Source organism: Pseudorca crassidens, chromosome 7 (assembly GCF_039906515.1).
Source record: "Pseudorca crassidens isolate mPseCra1 chromosome 7, mPseCra1.hap1, whole genome shotgun sequence".
In the NCBI taxonomy this organism is placed as follows: Eukaryota; Metazoa; Chordata; class Mammalia; order Artiodactyla; family Delphinidae; genus Pseudorca; species Pseudorca crassidens.
This window is the reverse complement of record NC_090302.1, coordinates 83,894,638-83,921,973: the sequence shown is the minus strand read 5'-3', so window position 1 is coordinate 83,921,973 and position 27,336 is coordinate 83,894,638. Positions and strand designations below refer to the sequence as shown.

Here is a 27,336-nt window from a genome sequence, read left to right as displayed (position 1 = left end):
GAAGCAATGTATTTTACAGTGGTTTTCATAAAGTATTCTTGCACTAGATTTCAAAGTATTGAAGAGTTGTAGATATGTTTACCTCTCTGTAAACATGTACTAGATAGCTTGCTATGCATAAAAACCTTTTTCTTTTTAAGGTCCCTTGGTTATAGAATGTCACCTAGTCAATCATCTAATAGTCACTTATCTTCCCCTCTCCTGGAGAAAATGGTAATGAATTAATAATGAATTTATAAGTTCAGTATAATTATTATCCATAAAGATAATAGTGATTTCCTAAACTAAATTACCTTTTGGACTGCTCCACTACCTAACCTTTGATTAAGAAAAAAAATTCATGGGAAGGGGAATACCACAACTTCTGTCCCTAAAAGGAGGGGAAAGGATGAAAAAGGAAAAGAGTGTGAATCAATAAAACTGGACTTCCTGGTCAGAGGACTAACAACTGTGAAAAACTAATTTTAAAATACAAATATCATCTCATTTTAATGGTTTTAAGGATAACCAAAATTGCTACACACTACTAAAATGCTAACTCAGTTGGAGCTTTTACAATAAAGGCACAATATTCCTTTTATTTTTAAGGCCTAATTCATAAAATCTACTGCCTGTCAACAACGTACCAAGCACTGTAGAGACACGCAAAGAAGAGACTCTGGCCTAATAGTACTAAAAATCTCATGGAAAGACAAAAGGTAAACTATAATATGATATACTAAAAAAATGTAACAAAGGCATGTATGAAGGCAATGAGGCCACAGACGGAATACCTAGGCCTGCCTGGTGGAGTCAGGGAAGACTGTGTAACGGAGCTGATGATCTCTCAAAGGAGTAAAAGGGGAGACGTGATTAAAAAAGAACGATTTACTGCTGACATCACAGCCTGATCACGAGACAGGGTAAAGATTCAGAACCCAAACAGTAAGATACAGGAGATGGCAAACTGGTCTAGAAAAAATTTAAAAAGAAGGTACCATAAACACTCTATATAAGTCTATGGAGCAAAACATTCCAAAGTCTGCATAGACTGACTTAACGGATATTTTAGAACAAATCAAACACTATATATGCTGGATGGGAAAGAACAAAAAAAGAGTAGGAGCAAAACAGACAATTACCTCCTTTTGTAGTATCATTCTGGGCCTGGATGCCATGATGCAATGAATTATGAATGGCAGAAAGAAGATCTGCTGCTTGAACCATCAATTTTTGAGCTTCTGCAACAGCACTGGTCTAGCAAATAAATCACCAAAAACATTCTTACATATTCTTTCACTGAAAGATATACATTAAATAGGAAAATCCTATAAACAATAATGAAATTAAATGCTTGCTGTAATGACATTGGTTTTCACAAACTATTCACTTAATATAGGATGCCCAGATCCTGTTAGGATAGAAATAATTTTTTTACCCATATCTATACATTGTAGGAGCCATTAAAGAACAATAGGAAACATTTCTGGTTTATTCTACTAATCTCATGTTTAAAAAAAAAAAGAGAGATGCAATCAACTACAAAATGGGAAATTGCAACATTCCTACTAAATCATTCATCAAGGTGAAATTTCAAAAAAAGAACAGAATTACAGAAGTTAGTAAAGGTTGGATCTCTACTTACCACTTATTAACTATTCACAAATTAGTCTGTAATTTACTTAGAGTTAATGCAATATACACACAAAAATATTCACCATTTATTCCACACAAATCTAAGTTAATTATTTAACTGAATGAAAGAGGCCTGCCTAAAATTCTCATTTTTAATTTCTCCAATTCACAATAACTACCCAGAAGCAATTTCAGCTTCTATTATTTTACCAACTAATACGTAATATGTTATTTTTATATCAACAACAGACATGGACATGTTATGGAGCAGAATGTAAAATTCATGTGACTTTTGGAGAAAATCAGGGATACTCTGATGTAAACACAACAAATGCTGAGTACTGTATATGTGTGCATATACATTTCAATGGAAAAGTCTCAGAACTACCAAAATAAAACATTCCATCGAAAACAAAAACACTAAAATTTAGATTATAGTAAATACCCTTACCTCTTTCTTAGTAAAAGCTATAAGCACTGTCAGTAACACTCGAGTAAATTTCACTCTGCTGAATACTGCTAAACACTGTTGGTGCTAAAAAACAAGAAAGGACTAAAAGTTAAAAGATGCAAAGTCTGTCAAAGAAATTTCATTTTAAAATATAGTATTTTAAGTCCTAAATCTCAGTGTTAATAACTTACTATTGAATATATTACAAACACCTTCACTTATAGTCTTTTAAATGTCTGAAAAATGAGCTGCAGAAAACATAATAAAACAAAGCCTATTTTATTGAAATAGAAATACATAATAAAGCTTATGTGTCAAGAGCACTGATTTTTCCCTAAGTCAGGAGTTACACTATTATTTCAAAACTGATTTAATTAGCATTTTTAAAAGGACTGATAAAAAGGTGCTTTAAGCAGAGTCAGAAAATTTAGGATCTTAACAAAGGTTTGACAACTTTTGATACTGTGTAAGTTCTTGAATTCTGCCAACTTTTGGTGGATCATCTGTTAAAAAAAAAAATCATGTTTTTCTTCCTACCTCACAGGAATATTGAAGAGCTTTGAAATCATGTATTTGAAAGAGTTATATTATAATTCTATCAAAATAAATACAAGGGAAATAAACTCCCTTGCAATGTCCAATTTGTAAAGAAATACCTTAAAAAGGGCTTCCATAAATTATAACGTAGTTCATAAAACTACAACATTAACTTCTCTGATATTATCTACCAGAAAATAAGTTCAATTACTTCTAGTTCAACTTCTGGATCTCTTTCTTCTCCCTGTCGACTTCGAGTACTCTAAAATTTTAAAAAAGGTATATTAAAACACACACAAACCTGTAAAAGCATTAGATTACAATTATACAAGGTAAAGCAATAAATTAATTTATTGAATATATGCAAGAATCTATTTGAAGAAAAATATTTGGAAGAAAAAATCGGTATCAATTATTTATTTTCCTATTAATACTATGTACAGAAAGTTCATTTTGATATAAATTATAAAGATCACACAAAAGAATAAGGTATTAAAAACAGCAAAAGCAAAACAATGAAAAGCAGAAGCACATGGTACATAGTACTTCCTGCTTTTAAAAAATCTATTAACTGAAATTCCTGATGCTCTCCAAACTAACCCTGTTAGAAAAAAAAAGTAACCTATACAAAATCACATCATAAAGTCACATGGTAAATACTGATAAGTTCTATACTAAAATGCAAAACATCTTGTTAATACATGTGTTACATATGGTTGACTATTCTGACAAAATTCCAAGGCAGTACCCACAGGAAGATCTGGTAGATTGGGGTTCTAGCCCTGGAGCTGTCACTTACTAATGGCATGCCCTTAATAAGACTCAAGACAGGTTACTTAACTCTTTTCAGCTGTATTTTCTTCATGTAAAAGTACATTTTATTGCCTAATGCACTGAATAACTGTAAATATCTGGTAAGACAATAATGCAAAATTGTTTTGACAACCATGCTGTGTTATACAGGTACAAAAAAATACAAGAAATGTAACTTTTTTTCATTTTTAATTTCTATGAGAACAAAATCATCAGGATCATCTGGTCAAAGGATGTCATTCATAGAAGGCTTTTAATCAGATTTGAGGAGCTTCCATTTACTGAGCTCTTCTGCTATGTTCTAGATACTGCCCTAACTATTAATGATACAAAGGTGAAGAAGGTAGTCCTTACCTTTGAGGAATTTAAAATTCTAGAATCTTATGCTATTCTTAAAATAGCATACTAAAATTTTAAAACATTGGCAAAAAATTGAAAAAATTTGAAAGGGTTAAATTTTCAACACTTGAAAGTAACACTACTTCACCAGAAACCCCTCTAGCAGTGTTCTAATTCATTACCAAAAAACGGTACAGCATATATAAAGAAAGTTGGTGGTCCTACCTACACTAGCTATTTGTAATTAGCTAAAGTTAACCTGACATTTAGAAGAATATAAATATCCTACACCAAAGAAAAGAGAAAAAAATATATACCTTTACTCTTCTTTGCATGTCATCCTCCACATCTTTTAGCATGCCTAGAAAGAGAGACAATGATTTTAAAAGGAAACAAATCCAAATGTAAAATTTGTGAATTATATTTATAAATGGTTTTACCTGTAACTCGAAGATCTGTCACACTGTTGGCCATTTTAAATCCATAAGTCATTGACTGAAAATCTTCCTATACAGAAAAGCAATAATTAGGCCCTTGAACAGTAGCAAAACCTTTCATTATATTTCTCTTACAAAATCACTATTTGCTAATAAGAAAACAGTAATGGAATGTCACCCTAAATATTGCTATCATACATCCAAGCTATCTTTACAGGCATACCATTAAAACACCACATTCTAATGTTGTCTCTGTCCCCTTAATTTCAATTGCTGTCCTTAGGCTATTTAAACATACTTGCATTTAATATGTTCATTTGCAAAATAATGCTTATGATAATATCACAAATAATTCCCACTTACAAAGAATTCTCACATTCACAGGTGAACAATAAATATGTAATAATTACTATTTGCAAAATTTAAACAAGACTCTTCAAAACTTATTATATGTCATTTTACACACTGTTAGGCTAAAAGGTTAAGTCTTCTCAAACAGAATTACTCAGTGACAGCAAAACCACATTCCCGCTTCTGCCCATTGTAAAGAAAACAAATGATTCATACATGGATTCCCACTCCCAAAATCATTTAAAACACTGCTGGGATATTAGCAAATTAAGTGGTTTGCTGGATTCACTATGAAGAGTTTAATAATATCTGGCTGATTTCAGCTAAGAAGTTAGAAGTTCTACTAAAGGAGTGTTTCTGCCATATTACGATTCTTATAAAAATGTATATAAAAGCTTAATATAATGAAATAACAGATATTCACAGCAGTGGCCAGAACTATAGTGAAATTTCTGGACTCTTAACAAAAACATTCAGTAAGCATGCAATTCATGTCAGGTACTATATCTGACAAACAGAAAGAAGTACAAACAATGTCTCTAGTCTGAAAGAACTCAGGAGAATTGTATGCCTCACAGGACTGGGTCTTTCAAAAGTCTCAGGCTGTAATACAGAGCTATAAACTTACGCTCCAGATGAAGTTTATACTCTATCTCTACTTGGACATCAAACAGGATTCTCAAATTATACATGTCTAAATAGGAACTCTCATAGTGTTTACCACATTGCTAAAAGGCACCCCCATCCCATTACTCAGGCTGAAAACCTGCATTTCAAGTCATCTTGTTTTCCTGAAACCCGTATCAGATCCATCAGAAAACACTGTAGGATCTATCTTCAAATTCTAATCACCAAGTCCGACTCCTTTCACAGCTATCTCCAGTTCAAGGATCCACCATCTCTCACTTCTATAACTGTCTCCAGACAGGCCCCCCACCTTCCACAACTGTCTGCTATATAATTTATTCACCACCAAAGGCCAAAGGGATTGTTTTAAGATAAGCCATTTCATGTCACTTTCTACTCAAAACTTTTCAGGAATTTTCTTCCTCACAGTAAAATCCCAAATTCCCCCATGGCCTCTAAGGCCCTCCACCATGTGGCCCTGGTCTCCCTCTCCAACCCCATTTCCTACCTACCACTCATGTCCATGTTCACTGCACTGCAATCACACAGGCCTTCTTGTTGTCCTTCAAGCATATCAAACACATACTCTTCTCAGGACCTCTGTACCCACTGAAACCCCCTCCCCAAACTGATTTTCTTCAAAAGATTTACAAAGCTCCATCCCTTACTATATTCCAGCCTCTGTTTCAATGTCAATTTCTCATACGAGGGTATACCCTGTGCATTCTCTCTAAAATAGCACCCTCCACCACTTTATATCCCCTTTCCCTACTTTACTTTTCTTCACAGAACTTGTCACCACCTGACATTATATATGTAATTTGTTTACTTACACACTGACTATTTGTCCCAAGGAATGCATAATCTCTGAGCTCAGGGCTTTGTTGTATTCATGCTTTATCTCTAGGGCTTAGAATAGTGCTTGGCACAGAGTACTATTCAAACCTATTTGTTGAAGGAATGATGAGCTACTTCAGGGCAGGGGCCATTTGGCCGTTAACCTTACTAAGAACATCAGGCTGGTTACAAGTTACACTGAGGAGTGGTGGAGACTGTGGCAAATGAGAGAACATACATGTCATCTAAAGGAAGTAGGCCGCTGCTTCCCCTCTTATGGTCATGAATGAATACAGCACTAGTTTGGTACAGTCTCCTAGGTTTTCAGAACAAAAACCTAATTTAATGTAAAATCATCAGACTTTTTAATGTTACCAAGTTTTTAAAAATTAAGTAGCCCAACACTGTGTAGAAAAAACAAAACAGGGGAAAAAAAAAAGCGACCTGTAAGCCCTATCTGTGGACCCTTAAGTTTGCCAAGAAGAGTCTAAGGAAAAGCATTCATCTGGGAGATTATCACAGGTCTGTGTAATAAATACAAACCTCAGTAACAAGAACTTAATCTAAGTCATTGGAGGTCTGAAGCAGAGGAGTTATGTCAACAGATGCTGCCATTAAAATATCACTACTGAAACTCTGTGGACTTAAGGAGGACAAAAATCAAAGTAAACCCAGAGAGACCAGATACTGGATACCACCCAACAGTCCAAGCAGGAGCTGATGGTGAACGGGACTGATACCATAACCAGAAATGATGAGAAGTTGTTGAAATCAGGATATATTTAAAAGGTAAAGCCAACATGATGTGCTGAAGAACTGAATATGAGGTAAACTGTAGTATAATCAAGGGTTTTCGGTCTGAGCAACTGGTAAATTATGATGCCATTTACTCAGATGGGGCAGTTTGGGAGGAGCAGGTTTAAGGGCAGAAATGGAATACAATTTTAACTATATTAAGTTTGTAATTCCTTTGGTCATCCAAGGGAAGATTTCAGGAAGGCACTTGCTTGAGTCTGAAAGTCAGAGGAGGAAATCAGGATTAGAGATATCAATTTGGACTTCATCAGCTTATAGTTGGTATTAAAAGCCACAGAACTAGAGGAAATCAACCCAGAGAGAGCCCAAGAGAACTGGAGATCTACAGGAGCAAGCACAGGAAATGGACTAACCAGTGAGAAAGAAAGAAATCCAACAGATTGTCATAATAGGAAGATAAGAAGAAAGTATTTCAAAAAGTGGTCAGTTGAGTCTAATGAAGCCGACAGGCTGAAGAGGGAGGAGTGAGAACACTGGATTTAGCAAGACGGATATCATTAAGGAGCTTGCTAAAAGCAGTTTCTGTAGTGGTAGAAGAATGTCCAATTGGTGTGGGTGAGAAGAGAATGAAAGAGAAAGTAAAATAATATTAACAGCTCATTCAAGGAGTTTTTGGTACATATAGGGCAGCAGAGAAATGAGACTGTAGATATAAGGAGCCATGGCATCAAGGGAACTGCGGTGTTTTGGTTTTAAATTAAGTCATGTAAAAACATGTTTATATGCCAGTAAGAATAATCTAGTAGCGAAGGATGCAGCAGCAACACAATACAAAGAAAGGGATACTAACTGCAGTAGGCTAGAGGGGAGGGAATCTAGAACACAGTGGAGGGGCTGAGAGCTTAGAATGGCACAGGGATACTTTCGTTTTAACAACAACAGAGTGTGTGGATACCATAACAGGTTAGCATTTGTGATAATAAGAAGATGGGATACTTCTAATTACATCTGACTGTATCTAATATCCCATTATGGTAGAAAGCAAGCTGACAGTGAGAGTTGGCACTGGAGGTCTGAGAAGTAACAGATGGGGAAAAGTTACCTTAGAGACTAGAAAAGCAAGTTTGCTACAGAAGTGTTGTAGGATAGGATTGTCTCTAGTGTTGAGTGCCCATCTGAGACTTGCAGTCCTAAAATTAAAGTGAGAACAGACACACAGATGTGAATTTTCCCCAGCTGCCTTCTGTTGTTTGGGTGCAAGAAAGCAATTTTAGCACTAACTGGGCCATGGAAATGAGAACGTGAGGAAAGTAACAGAGAAAACTAAAGCGACAGCACCTATGAATTGGAGGTCTCTGTGGCACTAAAGGACAGAAGGAATAGGGGAATCCAAGTAAGCGGTATGGATCAAAGGATAGTTTGGTATCCTTTGATATAGTTTGATAGCTTGATATCAAGATTTTAGAGGTGAGTAATTAGTAGGGAAAAAATTTTGTCCATTTCTGAGCAATGGACAAATCATTTTCTGAGCACCCTATGATGGCTGGTATAGGCTAAACACCAGGGATACAATGGTAAAATACTATCACTGCAAATACAGAGCTTATTATCCCAGGGACAGAAGATGTTTTGACAGATAAAGCCCATGTTCTTCACTTGTACTCTACAATATCTTTACAATACTACCAAGATATAACTGCAGAAAATTATAAGGGATATTTAGCATTCTATAAAACACAGCATTTAAAACAATGCAGCCTTGCAAAGAAATTTAGAATAGTAAATACTTACAATCATAACTGTAACAGAACACCCAATATCAGAATTGAATGTGATTTCACCAAAGCAGTAATCTTGATTGTACTAATATTCTAAATAAGTAAAACTGTTTCAATCCCTTCTCAAACTTAATAGTCACAATGTATTAGTTGTGATTTATTACTGCTTTAAACATTCATTTCACAGATAAAATACTTTGCATAAATATTTCAGGGTCTCCTAAAATAATCTGATTCATTCAACTAAAATTTGAGTACCTACCACAGACCAGATACTGGGTAACCTAGTAAGGGTACAAGTAAGGGTAAAACATGAGCACAGATAATTCAGATTAGGACTTGAAACAATTTAAATGTCCACTAGTAAGTGGCTTGTAATTTATTGTACATACAGTGGAATACTACTGCTGCTGCTGCTCCTACAACTACTAATAGCAGCTAATGTTATTAAGTGCTTGTCAGGTGCCAGGCACTGTTCTAAACATTTTACTTGTTAATTTGTTAATCCTCACAATAATGCTCTAAGGTGGGTACTTTTATAAACTACATTTTATAAATGAGGAAACTGAGGCATAGGACGTTTAAATTCTGAAAAACCACAGAGCTAGTAAGCGACAGAGTAAGAACACAAACTTATGTGGTCTCACTCCCCAGAGGCTTTTCTAACTTTTATTCTGAAAAAAATTCAGATTACAAAAATAGTAAAGAGAAGTCCCATATTGCCTTCACCCAAATGATAACATTAAACCACATTTACATTATAATTCTCTATTTTTCTTCCCTGAAACCTTTGAGACTAGGTTGCAGACTATGATACCCCTTTATCTGTAAATGTCAGTGTGATTTTATAAAAACAAAAATCATTCTCTTACAAAACCACAGTACAATTATCAAATCAGGAAACTGACGTCTCTTTAACCTGGAACATTTCTTTTGTCCTTGTCTTTCATGCCCTGACATTTTAGAACAGTACAAGCCAAAGTTATTTTGTGTATGTCCCTCAATATGGGTTTGTCTTATATTTTTCCGAAATTCAAATCAATTTAATATTTGATAGGATATTTGACCTGAATACCACAGAAGTGATGTTATGTCCTTCTTAAGATCACTGAATCTGGAGACACATGGTGTTGACTTATCCCATTACTGGTGGTTAATTCTGGCCACTTGGCTAAGATACTAAGTGTCTACACTGTAAACTTATCATTTTCCCTTTTGTAATTAATAAATGTCTTGTGGGATGATACATTGAGGCTAGGTACAAATCCTGTGTCTCATTACACTTTTGTCTACTAGTTTGAGCATCCTTTGATGATTCATGCCAGAAATAGTTCTTCAAAATCTGTATTCTCAACACGATGCAATGCAAATAAAAACAATGAGGTAGATCTACCTACATGTGCTGGTATGTGCAAAAATCTGTTCTCTATACTCTGTGGGAAAATGCAAGTTGCAAACAGTCTACATAATTCCATCATGTTAAGTAAAATACACACGGGTACATATCATAAAAAACACTTGGAAAGATATACATCAAATGGATAATAGTGTTTACTCTTTGCCAGACAAGCCAAGAACTTTTATAGTTTCATTTATTTACTGTTGTATTAGAAATATGCTCGGCTGCAAGTAAGAGAAAAATCCAACTTAAGTGACTTAAGTGATACAGATTTACAGCATGCCAAATAACATGAACATTAGAATATTAGAAAGTAATCTTTCTTTTGGCTCCACTATCCTAAGCTTTTAGATTTTTACATCTGTCACTTCATGTTCACAAAATGAAGCAGTACCTCCAAACATCACATCCATACTCAAGCAGTATACTACTAAGAGTAAGAGGGAATGCTATAATAATTACACCAGGACAAAAGGTGTCAGGCAGGACTGCTCTATGCAAACCAGCATGTACAGACACTAGCTATGACAGAAGAACATGCTAAAGAACAACAGAGAACAAAACTGAAGTCTGGGGAAGTCAGGAGATTGGGATACAAGTTTATAGATAAGTAAGACTCTGCCCTAAAAGGGTAAGGAGAAAAGGCCAAGGGGTCAGAAGCAACATCCTGTGCACAAGCATGGGATACTGAAAGAGAATAACATATAGGACCAGCTGAAGAATAAAATGCCAGGGGAGAAGAAAACGGTATACAGGCATACCTTATTTTACTGTATTTTACTTTATTTCACTTTGCAGATACTGCATTTTTTAAAAAACAAATTGAAGGTTTGTAGCAACCCTGCATTGTCAGATGATGTTTAGCATTTTTTAGCAATAAGGTATTTTTTAATTAAGGTATGTACATTGTTTTTTTAGACATAATGCTGTTTCACTTAATAGACTACACTATAGTAAATATAACTTTAACATGCACTGGGAAACCAAAAAATTCGTGTGACTCATTTTATCCCAATATTTGCTTTATTGTGGTGGCCTGGAACCATACCTACAATATCTCCAAGGTACGCCTGTAATAAATACCACAATGAAGTATCACCTCACACCCATAAGAATGGTGACCATCAAAAAGGCAAGGGATAACAAATGCTGGCTAGGATGTGGAGAAAAAGTAACACTTGTGCACTGTTAGTGGGACTGTAAACTGGTTCAATCACTGCAGAGAACAGTATGGAGGTTACCCAAAAAATTAAAATTAGAACTACCATCCAATCCAGCAATCCCATTAATGGGTATATGTATATCCAAAGGAAATGAAAACAAGTAACCAAAGAGACATGCACTCTAATGTTTATTGCAGCATTATTCACAAAAGCCAAGGTATGGAAACAACCTAAGTGTCCATCAATGAATGAATGGATAAAGAAGATGTATATTTATACAATGAATAATATGCAGCCATAAGAAAAAAAGGAAATTCTGCCATTTGCAGCAACATTAATGGACCCTGAGGACATTATGCTAAGTAAGACAGAGAAAGACAAACACTGTATGATCTCTCTCATATGTGGAATCTAAAAAAACCAAAATCGTAAAAGCAAACAGTAAAATGGTGTTTACCAGGGGCTAGGTGTGGGGGAATTGGGGAGATGTTGTTTACGGGTACAGACTTGCAACTAGTAGATTAGTAAGTCCTAGAAACCTAATATACAGTACAGTGATTACAGACAACAAAACTATTATAAACATTAAACTTGCTAAGAGACTCCATTTTAATTGTTCCCAACACTAGAAGAAATGACAATTATGTAACACAATAGAGGTGTTAGCTAAGGCTACTATGGCAATCATTTTGCAATATAAATGAATCAAATTAATATGCCATACTGCTTAAACTTATACAATGTCATATGCCATATAACTCAATAAAAAAATTAAGAAGTAATAAAAAATGAGTAATAAAATTGGGGCCAGATGATAAAAAGAGATACTCTAAGGGTTTTGAATTTTATCATGTAGGCAGTAGAAACAATGGACTTTTGGTTAAATGTGGTATTTCCTCTTGAAATCATCAGTAAAGGAATGAAAATTTTGAATTCCAAAGAACAAGGAAGACAGAATGGAAGACAACATTCAAGACACATAAGGCAATTTTTGGAAGATGCCAAGTAATTGGACAAAAAGAGAAGCCACTGCAATGAGAAGCCTGCACACAGCAACGAAAAGTAGCCCCTGCTCGCTGCAACTAGAGAAAGCCCGCGCTCAGCAACAAAGACCCAACACAGCCAAATATAAAATAATTTAAAAAAAAAAAAGAAAAAGATGTGGGGCTAGAGGAATAAGAAGCTGGATGTCTAAGAAAGGAGCTCTTAGACTCCCATCCTCACTGTGCACAGCAAAGTGATATGCCTATCATTTTATTCCCAGCACTTGCCACAATGTTCAGTGTATGCTAATGAAATCAATAAACAGATAGTACAGATTAAGGATAGGCAAATTTTTTCTTAAAGGGCCAGGTTATATATATTTTATGCTTTGCAGACCAAGTGGCAAAACAGAGAATACTGAGTAGGCACTTACATAACTATATAAATGTAACCATTTAAAAGGAAAGAAAATATTCTTAGCTCAAGGACCATAAAAGACACAGGCAGCAGGGCTGGTCTGCAGGCTGTAGTTTGCCAAGGACTTTCTGAGGGTTTAGATGCAGGGTACGGGAGAAAGAGAAGAGTTAAGGATGATGCCCAGGTTTTTGGTCTGCGCAACTAGAAGAATGGAGTTCCATTTGCTAAGACTGAGAAGACTACAGAAGAAAGAAGTTGGAAGCAAGGGGAAAACCAGCAGCTTCATTTTGGAAATGTTATGTATGACATCCTAGTGAGAATGTAGAATAGGCAGCAGCATATATGAATATGACATTTAGGGAACAAGCCTAGGTTAAGAATATAAATTTGGCCTCATTAGCAGAGACAGAATTTAAAAATATGAAACTGCATGAGATCATCAAGAGTATAGATAAAGAAGTGTAAAAACTGAGCCTGAGTCACACCAATGTTTAGAGCTGTGTGCCACATAACTACCGAGCACTTGAAATGAGACTAGTTCAAACTAGGATGTGCTGTAAGTGTAAAATACATACCAGATTGAGAATATTCAGTAGAAAAAAAAGAATTCAAAATATTTCATTAATATTTTTTCCCCAAAATATCTGGACCAATTTATTCTCTCTCCAACAGTGAAAAAAAGTATCCATTTTGGGACTTCCCTGGTGGTCCAGTGACTAAGACTCCGTGCTCCCAATGCAGGGGGACCGGGTTTGATCCCTGGTCAGGGAACTAGATCCCGCATGTCACAACTAAAAGATCCTGCGTGCCACAACTAAGACCCGGCACAGTCAAATAAATAAATAAAGATTAAAAAAAAAAAAAAAAGAACTGTCCATTTTATTGCTCTGTTGCAAGCTTCAGGTTGTCTCAAATTTATACCCATTTATTTCACAGGCCAAAAAAATGATATCTAGTTTTAACATGCATTTTTGGATCATTAGTGAGTTGTTTAAAAAAATTCTTTTCCCACAATTTTGTAAGCCATATGCATTTCCTGTTTTGTAAATTGTCTCTTCCCCCACTTCTAAGGTCCAGTGGCAGGCAGATAATACCCTACAATTAGTGTCTTGCCCAGCTTTCCATAGAAGTGGGTAGTAATATTAAATAAAAAAGATGTGATAGTACTATGGATTGGTATCCTCCACACAGGATACCCTATGCAGCTAGGGTCATTAATATTCTTAAACTGATTATATATTGAAGTATTATTTAAGATATATTGGGCTAAGTAAATGTTATTAAAATTAACTTTACCCATGGTTACTAGAACATTTTAAATTATGTATGTGGCTTGCATTATATTCCTATTGGATACTGCTGGTTTAGAGAATGAGATGACAAACAAGAACAACCAGTAAGATGAGAAACCAGAAAATAATTTGTTTCAAAGATGGAGTGATCAACTATGTCAAAATCTTCTGATAGGTCGAGTTTAAGACCAAACATTAACCACTGGGTTTACCAACACTGAGATGTTTGATGACCATAATGTCACAATTTTGGTGGAACACGTGTTCAAAGCCTGACTGGAGTGGATTCAACAGAGAAAAGAGGACAGTGGGTATGAACACCTCTTAAGGATACTGGCTGAAAAGAAGAACTGAGGTATGGGCAGAAGCTGAAGGACAAGACTATGCCATGAAATGGTATTTCTGAGATTGAGTAACATGAATAAAGCATGTTTGTATGCTGATAGGAATGATCCAGTAGAACAGCAAATTCATTACTCAAGGGATAAAGGTGAGAATTGGTAGACCAATGTCTTTGAATATAAGACTGAGTATGGAATCTAAGGCGCAAGCAGAAGGGATCACTCTTAGGAGCAGAGAAAGTTCATCTACATAACAGAAGGGCAGCAGAAAAGAGGTCACATATGCAGGTAGGTGGGAAGACTGCTTCCGTTTATTCAGTGCAATAGAAAGGCAGGTCATTTGCTTCAAGTGAGGATGGTCAAAGTGCTAGAAGTTTGAGGGGAGTGGAGTGAATGAACTAGGGAGATGTAATGATTGCTAGGGAGCACTGAGGGCCTACATGCAGTTACTGGTGATGAAATGGTAGTAGGACCAATCAGTGGAAATGCATTTTTTTCCAGTCACACTGAGATGTGCAGGTAGGCAAAGGGTTAGATTCAACTAGAATTGAGGTATAACAAGGCAAGAGAGGAAGGGAGCTGAAAGTATATGCAAGGGAATGACTGTAATAAAGGATGATGATACTTAAATTTGGAAAAGAGGGTCAAGAGGTTAATAACAATGAAGCAATGATATAAATAAACTGAAGTCCAAATAGGAGTGAAGAACTCTAGGAATCAGAACACAAGTAATTTAGAAACAGAGGTGGTGGTCTAAGAACGGGATGCTTCAAACTTCAAAGATCATTAAGGGGTTTCAAAGACTAATCTAAGGTATGGTCATTAAAAAGAGAAATCCTAAATGCTTCTAAAGAGAAAAATGAGTCGCATATTAAGAATCAGGATGGTAACACTGGGATTACAAATCAGTGGAACAATGCCTTCAAAATGCTGAGGATGTTATTTTCCAGCCTAGAAATCCATTACAGCCAAACTATCAATCAGGTGTGAGGGCAGGGAAGACATTTTCAGACATGCAAGGTCTCAAAGAAAAATTCCCTCCCTGTCTCCCCGAAGAAACTGAAGACACTGCACAAAGTAATAAACTAAGAACAATAAAGGCACGAGATCCAGGTAACTAGGGATCTAACAAAAAGAGAGGGAAATGGAATTCCCAGGAGAATGGTGCAGAGAAACCTGGGATGACAGCTGTGCAGTGGGCCTAGAAAGCAACTGACCCAGCCTGAAGCTAGAGAACAAAGAACTTCAAGAAGAGCATTTCAAAACAAAAATTATAAATTACCTGATATATATAGATATAGATGTTTATTACACGATGAAATATACAGATTACCTGATGTGTTTAATAATAATGGGAAAGGAAGAATTAAGGAAAAGTACACATAAAACTAAGCAAACCAAAAAGAAGAGGTAGTTATTACCATCAAGAAAAAAAAATTTGTATGAGGGAAAAAAAAGCATACACTACTCTGGCTCATCTGTCATTAATATATATACAATCACAATAATGTTAGAATTGAATGATTTAACCACAAAGTGAATTACTATTTGAAGTGAGGAGGAGGTAATGTATGAATGCTAAACATATGCTAAAAATGTGCTGCTATACTATAGTTAAAAACTGATAAACCCTTAAACCCAGAAACTAGAATACAAGCCTATTATACAGAAACACAGAAGCAGATAGTAGAAAAAGGGTAAAATAATTGAATATTATTATGAATGGATAAGGAAAGAGCAGAGCACTATTATTTTTTCATTGTAAGTCTTGTGGGCTATTCGATTTTGTATACTATGTACAAGTATTATTACTTTTATTAAAATACACACCCTAGTGAAAACTTTCAAATAGCAAAACTGAACATGACCAGATTACCTTTAAGAAGATAACTGATGGTCAAGTGGAGAACGGACTAGAGGGAAAAGACTAGGCCAGAAAGTAGAGTTCAGAAACTCTCACAGGACCCTAACCTAAAGCTGACAGAGGCATGAACTAAAGCAGGAACAATGAGAGGGAAGGAAAAACAGTGCCCAGATTCAAGACACTTGCAAGGTAAAAGGATCTGGATGTTGGAGGTTAAAAAAAAGTAATCAAAGATAACATTAAAGACACCATTTTACAAGATACAGAATCCAAGAGGAAAAGCCACCTGATGGGGGAACTGTGGTCCCCATTTGCACGTGAGCAAGATATCGAGAAAGAAACATCTTTAGGCAACTGAAAACGTCTCCAGTTCAGGAGTAAAAACAAAGCAGAGACAAAATACATAATCATTTAGGAACTTCTGAAGCATCCATTTCAAACAAGCAAATTATTTAAGTCGCTCTTATTTATTCATCACCAGGCCTCTTAAGGATTTTACTAGATCAATTTTTTTTTTAATTATTAAAACTGAGACAAATTTATCTGGAAAATCTGAAAAGTTTAGCAAAACAGGAAAAATATCATCTTTCCAGCCTAGGAGCTAACTTATGTTTCTTTTCAGTTTTCTTTATTTTTACATAATTGATTACATTGTGTGCTGCCTTCTTTATCTTTTAAAGTATGCCTTTTTCCATGATATTACTTTGTCATCACTATATATTCATTACACGTAATCAATTATGTGTAATAAATTAACCATAATTTATTTCAACCATAACACTAATGGTGGCATTTTGATTGATACCAATTTTCACTGTTAAAAACACTGATTAATGTATTTGGGTATAAAGCGTCCATATTTCTAATAATTTCTTTAAGGCTGAGTTCTAAAGGTGAACTAAGTAGTTTAAATGGTGTCAATATGTTTAAGACTCTTGATATATACACTGCTAAACTGTTTTCCTAAACAGCTATGCTAATGCATACCCCCCACTATTAAAAAAAAAAATGTTCCAACATATTGCATCCTTACCAACATTGAATATTCTCATTTTAAAAACTTTGTAGATGAAAAGTGAACTGATTATTACTTTGTTTTTCTTGGATTACACTGAGCCTAAATTTTTAAAATATTATGGCCATTTGATAACCTTCCTCTATGAATGGGCTATTTATTTTACTGCGCATTTATTCATTCGGGTATTAGTGTTATGCTTTATTTGAATGGGATCTTAATACATAAAAATTGATTATTTTGTTGTCTATATTTTTCCTAGGACTTTTTTCTATCAGTTTTCTTCCTATTAGTCCTTTCCTTTAGGATTTCTCCCATCTCTTAGTAAGTTCTTCATCCAGAGACTATACAGAAATTTGATTGATTACTTCTATCATAAAAAAATTTTTTTAGTTTATTTAAAAAGAAAGTAATACATGCATATAATAAAAATTCCAATAGTAAAAACAAGTATATACCCTGACCCTCAAATACCCTAGTTATCTTCTTGTGTATGAAGATTTAACTACCTATCTCTTTAGAAAAAAGAAAACAAAAACAGTAGCAAGCTACTCATGCTTTTCTACACCTGACTTATTTTACATTAATTTGGAGATCTAATCTCATCTGTGTAAGTAAGCCTACCTCCTCCTTTGTAAAGGTTACACAGCACTTACTTGGCTGCATGAATGTAGTGTCATTTAATGAGTCTCCTACTGATGGACATTAGCTTCCAGACTTTAGTTACTACAATTAATGTCCTTGTACGTAGACCTTTGGGGATAAGCACAAATATATTTATAGGCTAAATTCCTAAAAGTGAAACTGCTGAAACAAGACATGCATTTTAAGTCACAGATATTACCAAACTGCTCTTTTAAAAAGTTGTATGAATTTACACTCCCAGCAAAAAATGTACGAATCTTGCTTACAATGGAATCCTGTCCTAACTAATAAATGTGGAGGAAGTGCTAGAGTTCAAAATCATCATTTTGCAGCCAACACAGTCAAGATTAATCCAAGCAAGTACCATGAATGGATACTAAATATACAGGGAGAGACTTTAATGAGCAGGGTATTTATATGATCTTAAAGTGTTTCCCTACAGATTGCTTATTATGTATGCAAGGTTAGATATAGTAACCATATGGGAATGTAAACTGGTACAGCCACTATGGAAAACAGTATGGAGGTTCCTCAAAAAACTAGAGTTGCGGGCTTCCCTGGTGGCACAGTGGTTGAGAGTCCACCTGCTGATGCAGGGGACACGGGTTCGTGCCCCGGTCCGGGAGGATCCCACGTGCTGCGGAGCAGCTGGGCCCATGGGCCATGGCCGCTGGGCCTGCGCGTCCGGAGCCTGTGCTCCACAACGGGAGAGGCCACAACAGTGAGAGGCCCACGTACCGCAAAACAAAAACAAAAACAATGTAAATCAACTATACTTCAGTAAAATAAAAATTTTTTTAAAGTAACCATATAGCAATCAGAAAACGCTTTGATGGGGTGATAAAATCACATCACCATTGAGGGGCAGATGGACACTGTATGCCTCAGATGTGATACCATAAGAAGGATACAACATCACTCACATCATATGCCAGCCAGTACTGCATAATACAAATCTAATCGTGAAGAAAGAACAGACAAACCCCAAGTGAGGAACATTCTATTAAAAAAGGGAAAGTAGGAGAGGGCTGCATTTTCCAAAAATATCACTGTCATTAGAGACAAAAGGATAAGGAACTGTTGTAGATTAAAGGACACTAAAGAGATATGCAGCTAAATGAAGGACATGATCCTAGACTGGATCCCATACCGTAGGGAAAGATAAGGACATTACTGAGTCAACTGATAGAAATGGAACATTGGTAATGGATTGGTATTATAGATTTACTGAGGTTGATAATTGTGCTGTAGTTGTGTATGAGAGTGCCGTTTTCCTTACAAGGTGCATACTGATGTGTCTCAGGGAAGAAGATCATAATGTACACAACTTACTCTGCAATGATTCAGAAAAAAAATACATATATACATACATGCATGAGAGAAAAACTGAAAAAACAAATGAGATAATAGGTTAATAGCAGGTGAATCTGGGTGTTCTTTGTGCAGTTACTGTAACTGCTATTATTTGGAAAATATTTCCAAATAAACTTTTTTTTAAAGATTAAAAAGAGGGAAACAATGACTATTCATATCCTACACACACACACAGAGCATGTGAGTGCCTGTTATAGGTAGAACATGGTGTCTCACAGTTTTAATTTGCATTTCTAAAGTGAGGTTAAGCATCTTATGTTTAATGGTCATTTTATTTCCGTAAACTGTCTTCCGATTTTTAAATAACTTTTTACACCTGAAATATTTTTTCTATCTACAATTTACTTTGATGTTGTTATAAACTGAATGTTTGTGTCCCCCCCAACTCCCAAATTCATATGTGAAATTCTAATGCCCAATGTGATAGTTATTTGGAGGTGAGGCCTTTGGAAGGAACGCACAGAGTTGTTTAACAAAAAGTCACAAGGCTTAAAAAAAAATAAAAAAGAGGGGGAACCTATAGATCGAGACTTAAGACATATCAATCAACTGCGATAAACAGACTGAATGTGTCCCATCAAATTTTATATGTTGAAACCTAACCTTCAATGTGATGGTACTGGGAGATGGAGCCTTTAGGAGGTGATCAGGTCATGAGGCTGGGGCCCTCATACATGGCATTAGTGTTCTTATAAAAGAGACTCCAGAGAGCTCCCCACCCCTCCTTCTGCCATGTGAGGCCACAGTGCAAAGATGAACCAGGAAGCAGGCCCTCACCAGGCACCAAATCTGCTGTTGCCTTGATCTTACACTTCTTAGCTTCCAGACTATGGGAAATAAATTATTGTTTATAAGCTACCCAGTCTATGGTATGCTGTCATGGCAGCCTAAATGGACTAAGGCAGATGTAAAATGCTGATGAAGTAATTTTCAAGGGTACTAACTAATTGTTCCAGTACTATTTGGTAAAAAAAATCCTTTTTCTGTCCCACTGATTTTTTATGTCTTTTTGGGTATACTTTGAGAATGTACTTAAAATAATTTGTATGACTCTTCTCACTTTTTAACTCAAACTAATCTTTTAAAAAATTCCATCCAAATGGATAAGACTTTCCATGATATCCATATCAATTCAAATATGTAGCTAAATAACCAATGAGTATGTAAGAAGGACACAGTATTTCAAAAACAACTCATAAGCTTACACATTCAAATGTGAAAATCACATTAGGCATATATTTCATTATTCTCATATACATAATATAAATTTAGAAAAGCTTTACACTGAACCATTGCTGAAGCCTAAGATATTTATTCTGTATCAGTAACAGTGTGAAAAATAAAACCAGTTTCAACAAAGGAAAGAATTAAACAAAAATAATTACTTATCAATAGTTTCAAATGCTATCACATCTCCCCTTAAAATATCAGTATCTGAAATCTTTTTTTTATGATAAGGAGAAAAAATCTTTCTATGTCTAAAATGCACAACACTTCCTCAGGCTGAGGTACTTATTACTAAGTGGAAGAAAACGTTTATATTCTAAATTATTCTTCATAACTTTGTTTTCCTTAGCTCCCTCTTATCCAAAGACTGAGATTAACTTCCGTGTTATAATTTATAAGAGACCTGAGGGACGAGGCTATCTCTTCTATTTTCTTTGTGAATCCCCACAACATCCAAAATAAAGTACGTCTGTACGTAACGGATATTCAATAAATGGTACTGACAAAAGGAACACACATTAAGATGAACACACATTAAGATGAAGATTTCTCTTTCTTGGAGAAAACTGGATTGTTTTAGCCAATATATTTGTAAACATCAACAGCATATTACTTTAAAAAACTATTTTTAACTATAAATGTTGACAAAAAAATACATATCACACAATCATTTAAATACTTCACAGTGAATAAGGCAGTCAGTGAGCTTCAGGAATTTTTGTATTACAAAATCTTACCTCTTCAAAAACAGCAGCTTTATTTACTTTTTCCCTTGCAATATCACAGATTTTCAAGATACCCAGAGCAAAAGCTTTCATGGCAGGATCTTCTATAAAGTCTGGATTATGAATGTAAAGGCACGTAAATACTGTCTGTGCCAAGGAATGGCCTTCTAACCATGTTATCTATAAAGAAATAAAAGAACACACATGTTTAAGGTGATACACAGAGTCTGAAAAGTCTGATCCAACAGTCGAAGGCCAGAGTGCCACAGGCCCAAATAAATATGATTAATCACAAGATTTAAAAGATGATTAAAAGGAAGGTCAGAAAAGACAAAGTACAGTTAGAATTCACTTTCATTAACTAAAGTCTTTCAAGAATTAAAAACATGATTACCTTAAAGTAATAGATATGGGAAGCATTCTTTTATATAATTGTTGCGAATATTCGGAGATTAATGAAATTACAGGGCCTCCTTACATCACATCCAAAAGCTATCAGTTCTACAAAGCAGTCAATAAAAACCTATGAAATTAAGGAATTCACAACTTTATAGCTAACCCGGTTCTTAGCCACTCATTCAACTCTTCTTTTTCATCCCAACTATTACTAACCCAGTCAAGTGCATCACATCTTACCTAGATTACTACAAGAAACTATGCAACTATTTCCCTGCCTCCCACCTCTATCTACTTCAGTACCCCCACTCAGAGGGATCTTTCTAAAACACAAAAATAATCAGGCAACACTATTTTGAGTGACTACCATGAGGCAAGTGCCATGTGCTAGAAGCTAGAAGAACAGCAGCCAAAACTGAGTAATCATGACATCTAAGTACTATGCTAGGTATTTTCATATATCTTATCTCATTTTTTCCTAACACTTTGAGGAAGGCGGTATTTTTCTCATCTTACATATAAAGAAATAGTCAGAGAGTGTAAATAATTTGTCCAAGTTTATTTAGTTATAACTTACACTAAGTCCAAGAATTCTGCAATAGAGCAAAATAAAAAATGCTACATTACAAAATGAGAAAAGCACATGAAAACTGCTCCAATTAAGATGTGTATTTTGCGTTACTAGTGTGCAGAAGACTTTCCAGACTGAAAACCATCTGCCTATTAAAGTTCAAACTTAGATACAGCCCCGAGTCTCATAGAATTGTTCCTCAACTTTGACAAAAATTCTCCTCCTTGCCTCCTTTTATCCTATTCCACTAGGACAGTAAATGGCTAAAGAGTAATAAAAACATCTCTGAGAGAAACAGACAGCTTTGGAGGAAGAAGAATCAGGATCAGGATTCTGGTTATGCCCCCTACTAGCAAAGTAACCCTAGGCAAATAGATAAAGAGTGGTACCAGATAGCTCACAGAGCTGATGTAAGACCTAAGTGAGGGACTTCCCTGGTGGCACAGTGGTTAAGAATCCGCCTGCCAATGCAGGGGACACGGGTTCAAGCCCTGGTCCAGGAAGATCCCACATGCTGCGGAGCAACTAAGCCCATGCGTCACAACTACTGAGCCTGCCCTCTAGAGCCCGTGAGCCACAACTACTGAGCCTGCCTTCTAGAGCCTGCGAGCCACAACTACTGAGCACACATGCCACAACTACTGACGCCCACACGCCTAGAGCCCGTGTTCTGCAACAAGAGAAGCCACCACGATGAGAAGACCATGCACTGCAATGAAGAACAGCCCCCGCTCGCCATAACTAGAGAAAGCCCGCACGCAGTAAAGAAGACCCAATGCAGCCAAAAATAAATAAATAAACTTATTTTTTAAAAAAAAGACCTAAGTGAAAAATACACACAAAAAATACATAACAAAAGTATTTCATACACACGGGCAATCAATGAGTATTTTACTAGATGCACAAATGAAGAAATTTTATATTATTTCTAAGGACAATGATTTAATATCAAGTTTAAAAAAGAAAGGGACAGTCAGAAAGAAGGGGGCAGAAAAAAGGGCTGTACAAATGAGAATTTTCCCACAATTAAACCACATGATCCAGGGAAGACAACCTATTCAGCATATATATATATAAATCACTAAAAAATTTTCTTCATAGTAGAAAATGGTCAGTTTACTTCAATATATCTTAGATTAGGAAAAAAACGTATCCAAAGCCAATCCAAAATTCTCTTTGGTTTAATTTCATGCTTATTAATGGAACCTCCCAATTTCAGATTTGTTTCCCTGGGTAGCTTGAGAATAAAAAGGGTACTTTGGATAATGCCTATATATTATTATCTTCCTTGGAAAGAAAATATCCTTCCAGAAAATGAGAACCTAAAACCACCCAGATGAAAAGATAAAATGCTGTTTCCTACAGCATAACTTGGCCTACTAATCTTATGTACATCTTACTAGGCCAAGCATTACATATATTTCATATTCAATGTTGTTGTATATACTTTCAAACTGAAATTCAAGTAAGTCACAGTTTTTAAATTAACCAACATGTTATCTTAACTCTTACCAAACAGCAAAAACATGTATCCATTATCCCTATCAATTCAGGCAAGGTGAGGTCTTTAATTTTAATGGTGCCATCCTAAAAAGAAGGAGAAATATGACATATAAATTTTTAAAATACGTATGGCTACTATGTACAGTAAATATTTTAAAATATCAATTCTAAGGAAACTATCTTATCATCTGATAAAACTAAGGTGCCAAATTAACTCTGTATTCTTAAAAATAATGTATCTTAATGGGTCTTCAATATGAAAAATCAAAGCCTCTCGAATTTGAAACAGAATAAAGGCCTTTATAAAAAAAGAGAGTCAGGGCTTCCCTGGTGGCTCAGTGGTTGAGAGTCTGCCTGCTGATGCAGGGGACACGGGTTCGTGCCCCGGTCCGGGAAGATCCCACATGCCGCGGAGCAGCTGGGCCTGTGAGCCATGGCCGCTGGGCCTGCGCGTCTGGAGCCTGTGCTCCTCGACGGGAGAGGCCACAACAGTGAGAGGCCCCAACAGTGAGAGGCCCACGTACCACCAGAAATAAATAAATAAATAAATAGAGTCAAACCAACAAGCATTTTAAAAGCACAGTTCAAATTAGTTTTAAACATTAATAAGTATGAAGCATTTTAATAAACTGAAACTACTCACAAAGAAAATAAAACTACTTACAAAGAAAAAAAATGTTTTAAACATTTCCCTTAAACTAATTAACTATACTACTCATAATTTTTTTTAACACTATCCATTTACTTAGCAAATCTTTCTTCACAAAATATGCAAAAATTAAACTCTGAGGCAACTATGAATGAACTTCTAAATCAATTCTCATTGAGTTAAACAGCTAGTTCACTACCACAAGCATTTTACTTAATATATTAATACATAAAATTTAATCCCTAAGCCAATTACCCAGGTATGTGAATACATACTCAAATGCTTTCAAAAATTAACTTAAAAAGTGCGCACAGACACAAATTTAGAGCAAGCTTTTAATGGAGACATTAAACAATAAAAATTTCAATGGAAAGAGAAAGATAACCAACGCTTGTTTACATACCTGAGAGACATTTAAGAAAATTACACTTTAACATACTAAGTTTAATTTCCATTATTAATCAAAATGTTTTAACATATGAATAACAAACAATAAAAGAAAACACAAACGGCACAATGGTGACTACCTTGATAGATTGTTCAAAATTGAGAACTTTTCGATTAACTTGGTTTCCAATCATGCCAGCATCCATCTTGGGATCCATCATTTCAATGGCAGACATAGCTTCAAAAAGACCAAATCTGCAAATAAAAAAATTGACTCTACAAATTGTTTATGAACTAATAAGCTTACCTAGATTCCTACAATGGTACAAAAATTATTACAGTACTTTAAATAACTACCCTATTTTATGTATTTGGTCTTTCCAACTTGCTATCACTTCTACTTCAATTAGATAATCTTCCTTTAACATAAAAATTCTTCCATGTACTTGTCACTCAAATTATTTTACATGTACTATGAGGCAAGAAAAGAATTAAAACCAAAATTGTTTTAGTTCTTCCTTCAAAAAGTTAGAAGTTTTTGAAAAAAAAGAGATCAACTGATCTACAATGGATTTCATTTTGCCTTCTTTAAATAATTTTCTCTAACTATTTAACACTTAGAAAGTTATGTTTGGAATAATCATTATCAAATGTAACTTTTAGATTTTTTTCATTTTCTTTACATCTTGAAAGTCTAAAAACCTGCCATGTTACCATCTATAATGCCCAAAGTTTTGGCAATTACATAAGAAAAAAATAAAATCCAGAGATTTTGATGGTCTGGTGTTTGTGGCTTATTAGCCACAGAAGCAGATAGTTGTGATGTAGTGTGGACTGATTAGTTAGTATATCTTTGAGATATGAGAAAAGAAAAGCCTAAAAGAAAGTGATTGTCCATCAAGCTACTGACTTCCTATCTTGCTTAGTCTAAGCCATTAGATTACCAGGAAAATAAAGGCACCTACCTTGTTACATTAAATCATTTCTCTCAGAAAAGCAGCAGCAGTAAGACATCAAGAAAAATAAACAAATCGGACCTAATCAAACTTAGAAGCTTTTGCACAGCAAAATAAACCATAAACAAAATGAAAAGACAACTTACAGAATGGGAGAAAATATTTGTAAATGATGCAACCAACAAGGGCTTAATTTCCAAAATACATAAACAGCTCATACAACTCAACAACAACAAAAAACAACCCAATTGAAAAATGGGCAGAAGACCTACACAGATGTTTCTCCAAAGAAGAAATACAAAGGGCCAGCAGGCACATGAAAAGATGCTCAACATCTCTAATTATTAAAGAAATGCAAATCAAAACCACAATGAGGTACCACCTCACACTGCTCAGAATGCCCATCATTAAAAACTCTACAAATAACAAATGCCAGAGACAATGTGGAGAGAACAGAACCCTCCTGCACTGTTGGTGGGAATGCAAGTTGGTACAGCCACTATGGAAAAGAGTATGGAGGTTCCTGAGAAAACTAAAAATAGAATTACCACATGATCCAGCAATCCCACTCCTGGGCATATACAGACAAAACTTTAATTCAAAAAGATACACGTACCCCTATGTTCACAGCAGCACTATTACACAACAGCCAAGACATGGAAACAGCTTAAAAGTCCACTGACAGATGAATGGGTAAAGAAGGTGTGGTACATAAATGAAATGGAATACTACTCATCCATAAAAAAAGAATGAAATAATGCCATTTGCAGCAAGATGGATGGACCTAGACATTACCATACTAAGTGAAGTCAGACAGAAAAAGACAAAAACCATATGATATCACTTATATGTGGAATCTAAAATATGACACAAATGAACCTATCTACGAAACAGAAACAGACTCATGGACATAGAGAACACACTTGTGGTTGTCAAGGGGGAGGGGGTTGGGGGAAGGATGCAGTGGGAGGTTGGGGTTAGCAGATGTAAACTATTATATAGAGAATAGATAAACAGCAAGGTCCTACTGTATAGCACAGAGAACTATATTCGATGTCCTATGATGAACCATAATGGAAAAGGATACATAAAAAATATATATATACATACGTATAACAATCATTTTGCTGTACAGCAGAAATTAACATGACATTGTAAATCAACTATAATTCAATTAAAAAAAAAAAGAAGAGCTTTAAGGAGACACGCCCTGAAATCCATCAAACCTCTTAATGCTTCAATTTAAGATACTCTGACAATATGAGCATACTGAAGAAAACTCTCATCTATAAATCTGATGCAATGTTGTGAATCAAAACCCAAATGGTATTTTTCAATGAGCTTGTCAAGTCGAAAGAGAAAATATGCAAAAATGGAAAAGAACCTTTTCAATAAAAGAACAGGGATTCACCAAATATCAAAGATACTATAAACCTGTAATAATTAAAAGCATTCTAGCATACACAGATGAAGAAAAAACAATCCAAAGCCATGTTTTTGTAGGAAGTACATAAGATAAAGGTGGAATTTCAAATTAGTGGAAAAACAGTGTATTAGTCAATAAATACTATTAAGACAAATGGCTAACCATCCTGAAAAAGTGAAATCTTTGATTTATGCAATTTAATAAAACAAACCCCAGGCAGATCTAAGTTCTAAACCTAAAATAAGCAAACGAACAAAAACTCTTTTAATAATTTACAAAGCCACAAAGAAAAAAGTTGGTAACTCCAACTGTGTAAAATATTAAAAATTTATATGTAGCAATAAACCAGTCAGTTAAAACACTGACAATTATCTAGGGGAAATATTTTTAATATAGGTAATTTTGAAAAAGTTAATATCCATAATATATAACTAACTCATACAAATAGGAAAAGGCAAATAA

General features: G+C 35.1%; 1 protein-coding gene across 1 annotated transcript in view; it reads right to left on the bottom strand.

Annotated features, from left to right (window-relative positions):
* The window catches only part of NAA35 (N-alpha-acetyltransferase 35, NatC auxiliary subunit), an 86,913-nt gene that overhangs the window by 50,143 nt on the left and 9,434 nt on the right, over window positions 1–27,336 (bottom strand). Inside the window, exons 4-11 of the mRNA XM_067744770.1 lie at window positions 24,633–24,747; window positions 23,466–23,540; window positions 20,999–21,166; window positions 4,195–4,261; window positions 4,072–4,115; window positions 2,814–2,864; window positions 2,066–2,149; window positions 1,122–1,236 (exon numbers count right to left, since the gene is read on the bottom strand). Of these exons, the coding sequence (XP_067600871.1) occupies window positions 1,122–1,236; window positions 2,066–2,149; window positions 2,814–2,864; window positions 4,072–4,115; window positions 4,195–4,261; window positions 20,999–21,166; window positions 23,466–23,540; window positions 24,633–24,747 (719 nt within the window). The remainder of the gene's footprint in view (window positions 1–1,121; window positions 1,237–2,065; window positions 2,150–2,813; window positions 2,865–4,071; window positions 4,116–4,194; window positions 4,262–20,998; window positions 21,167–23,465; window positions 23,541–24,632; window positions 24,748–27,336) is intronic.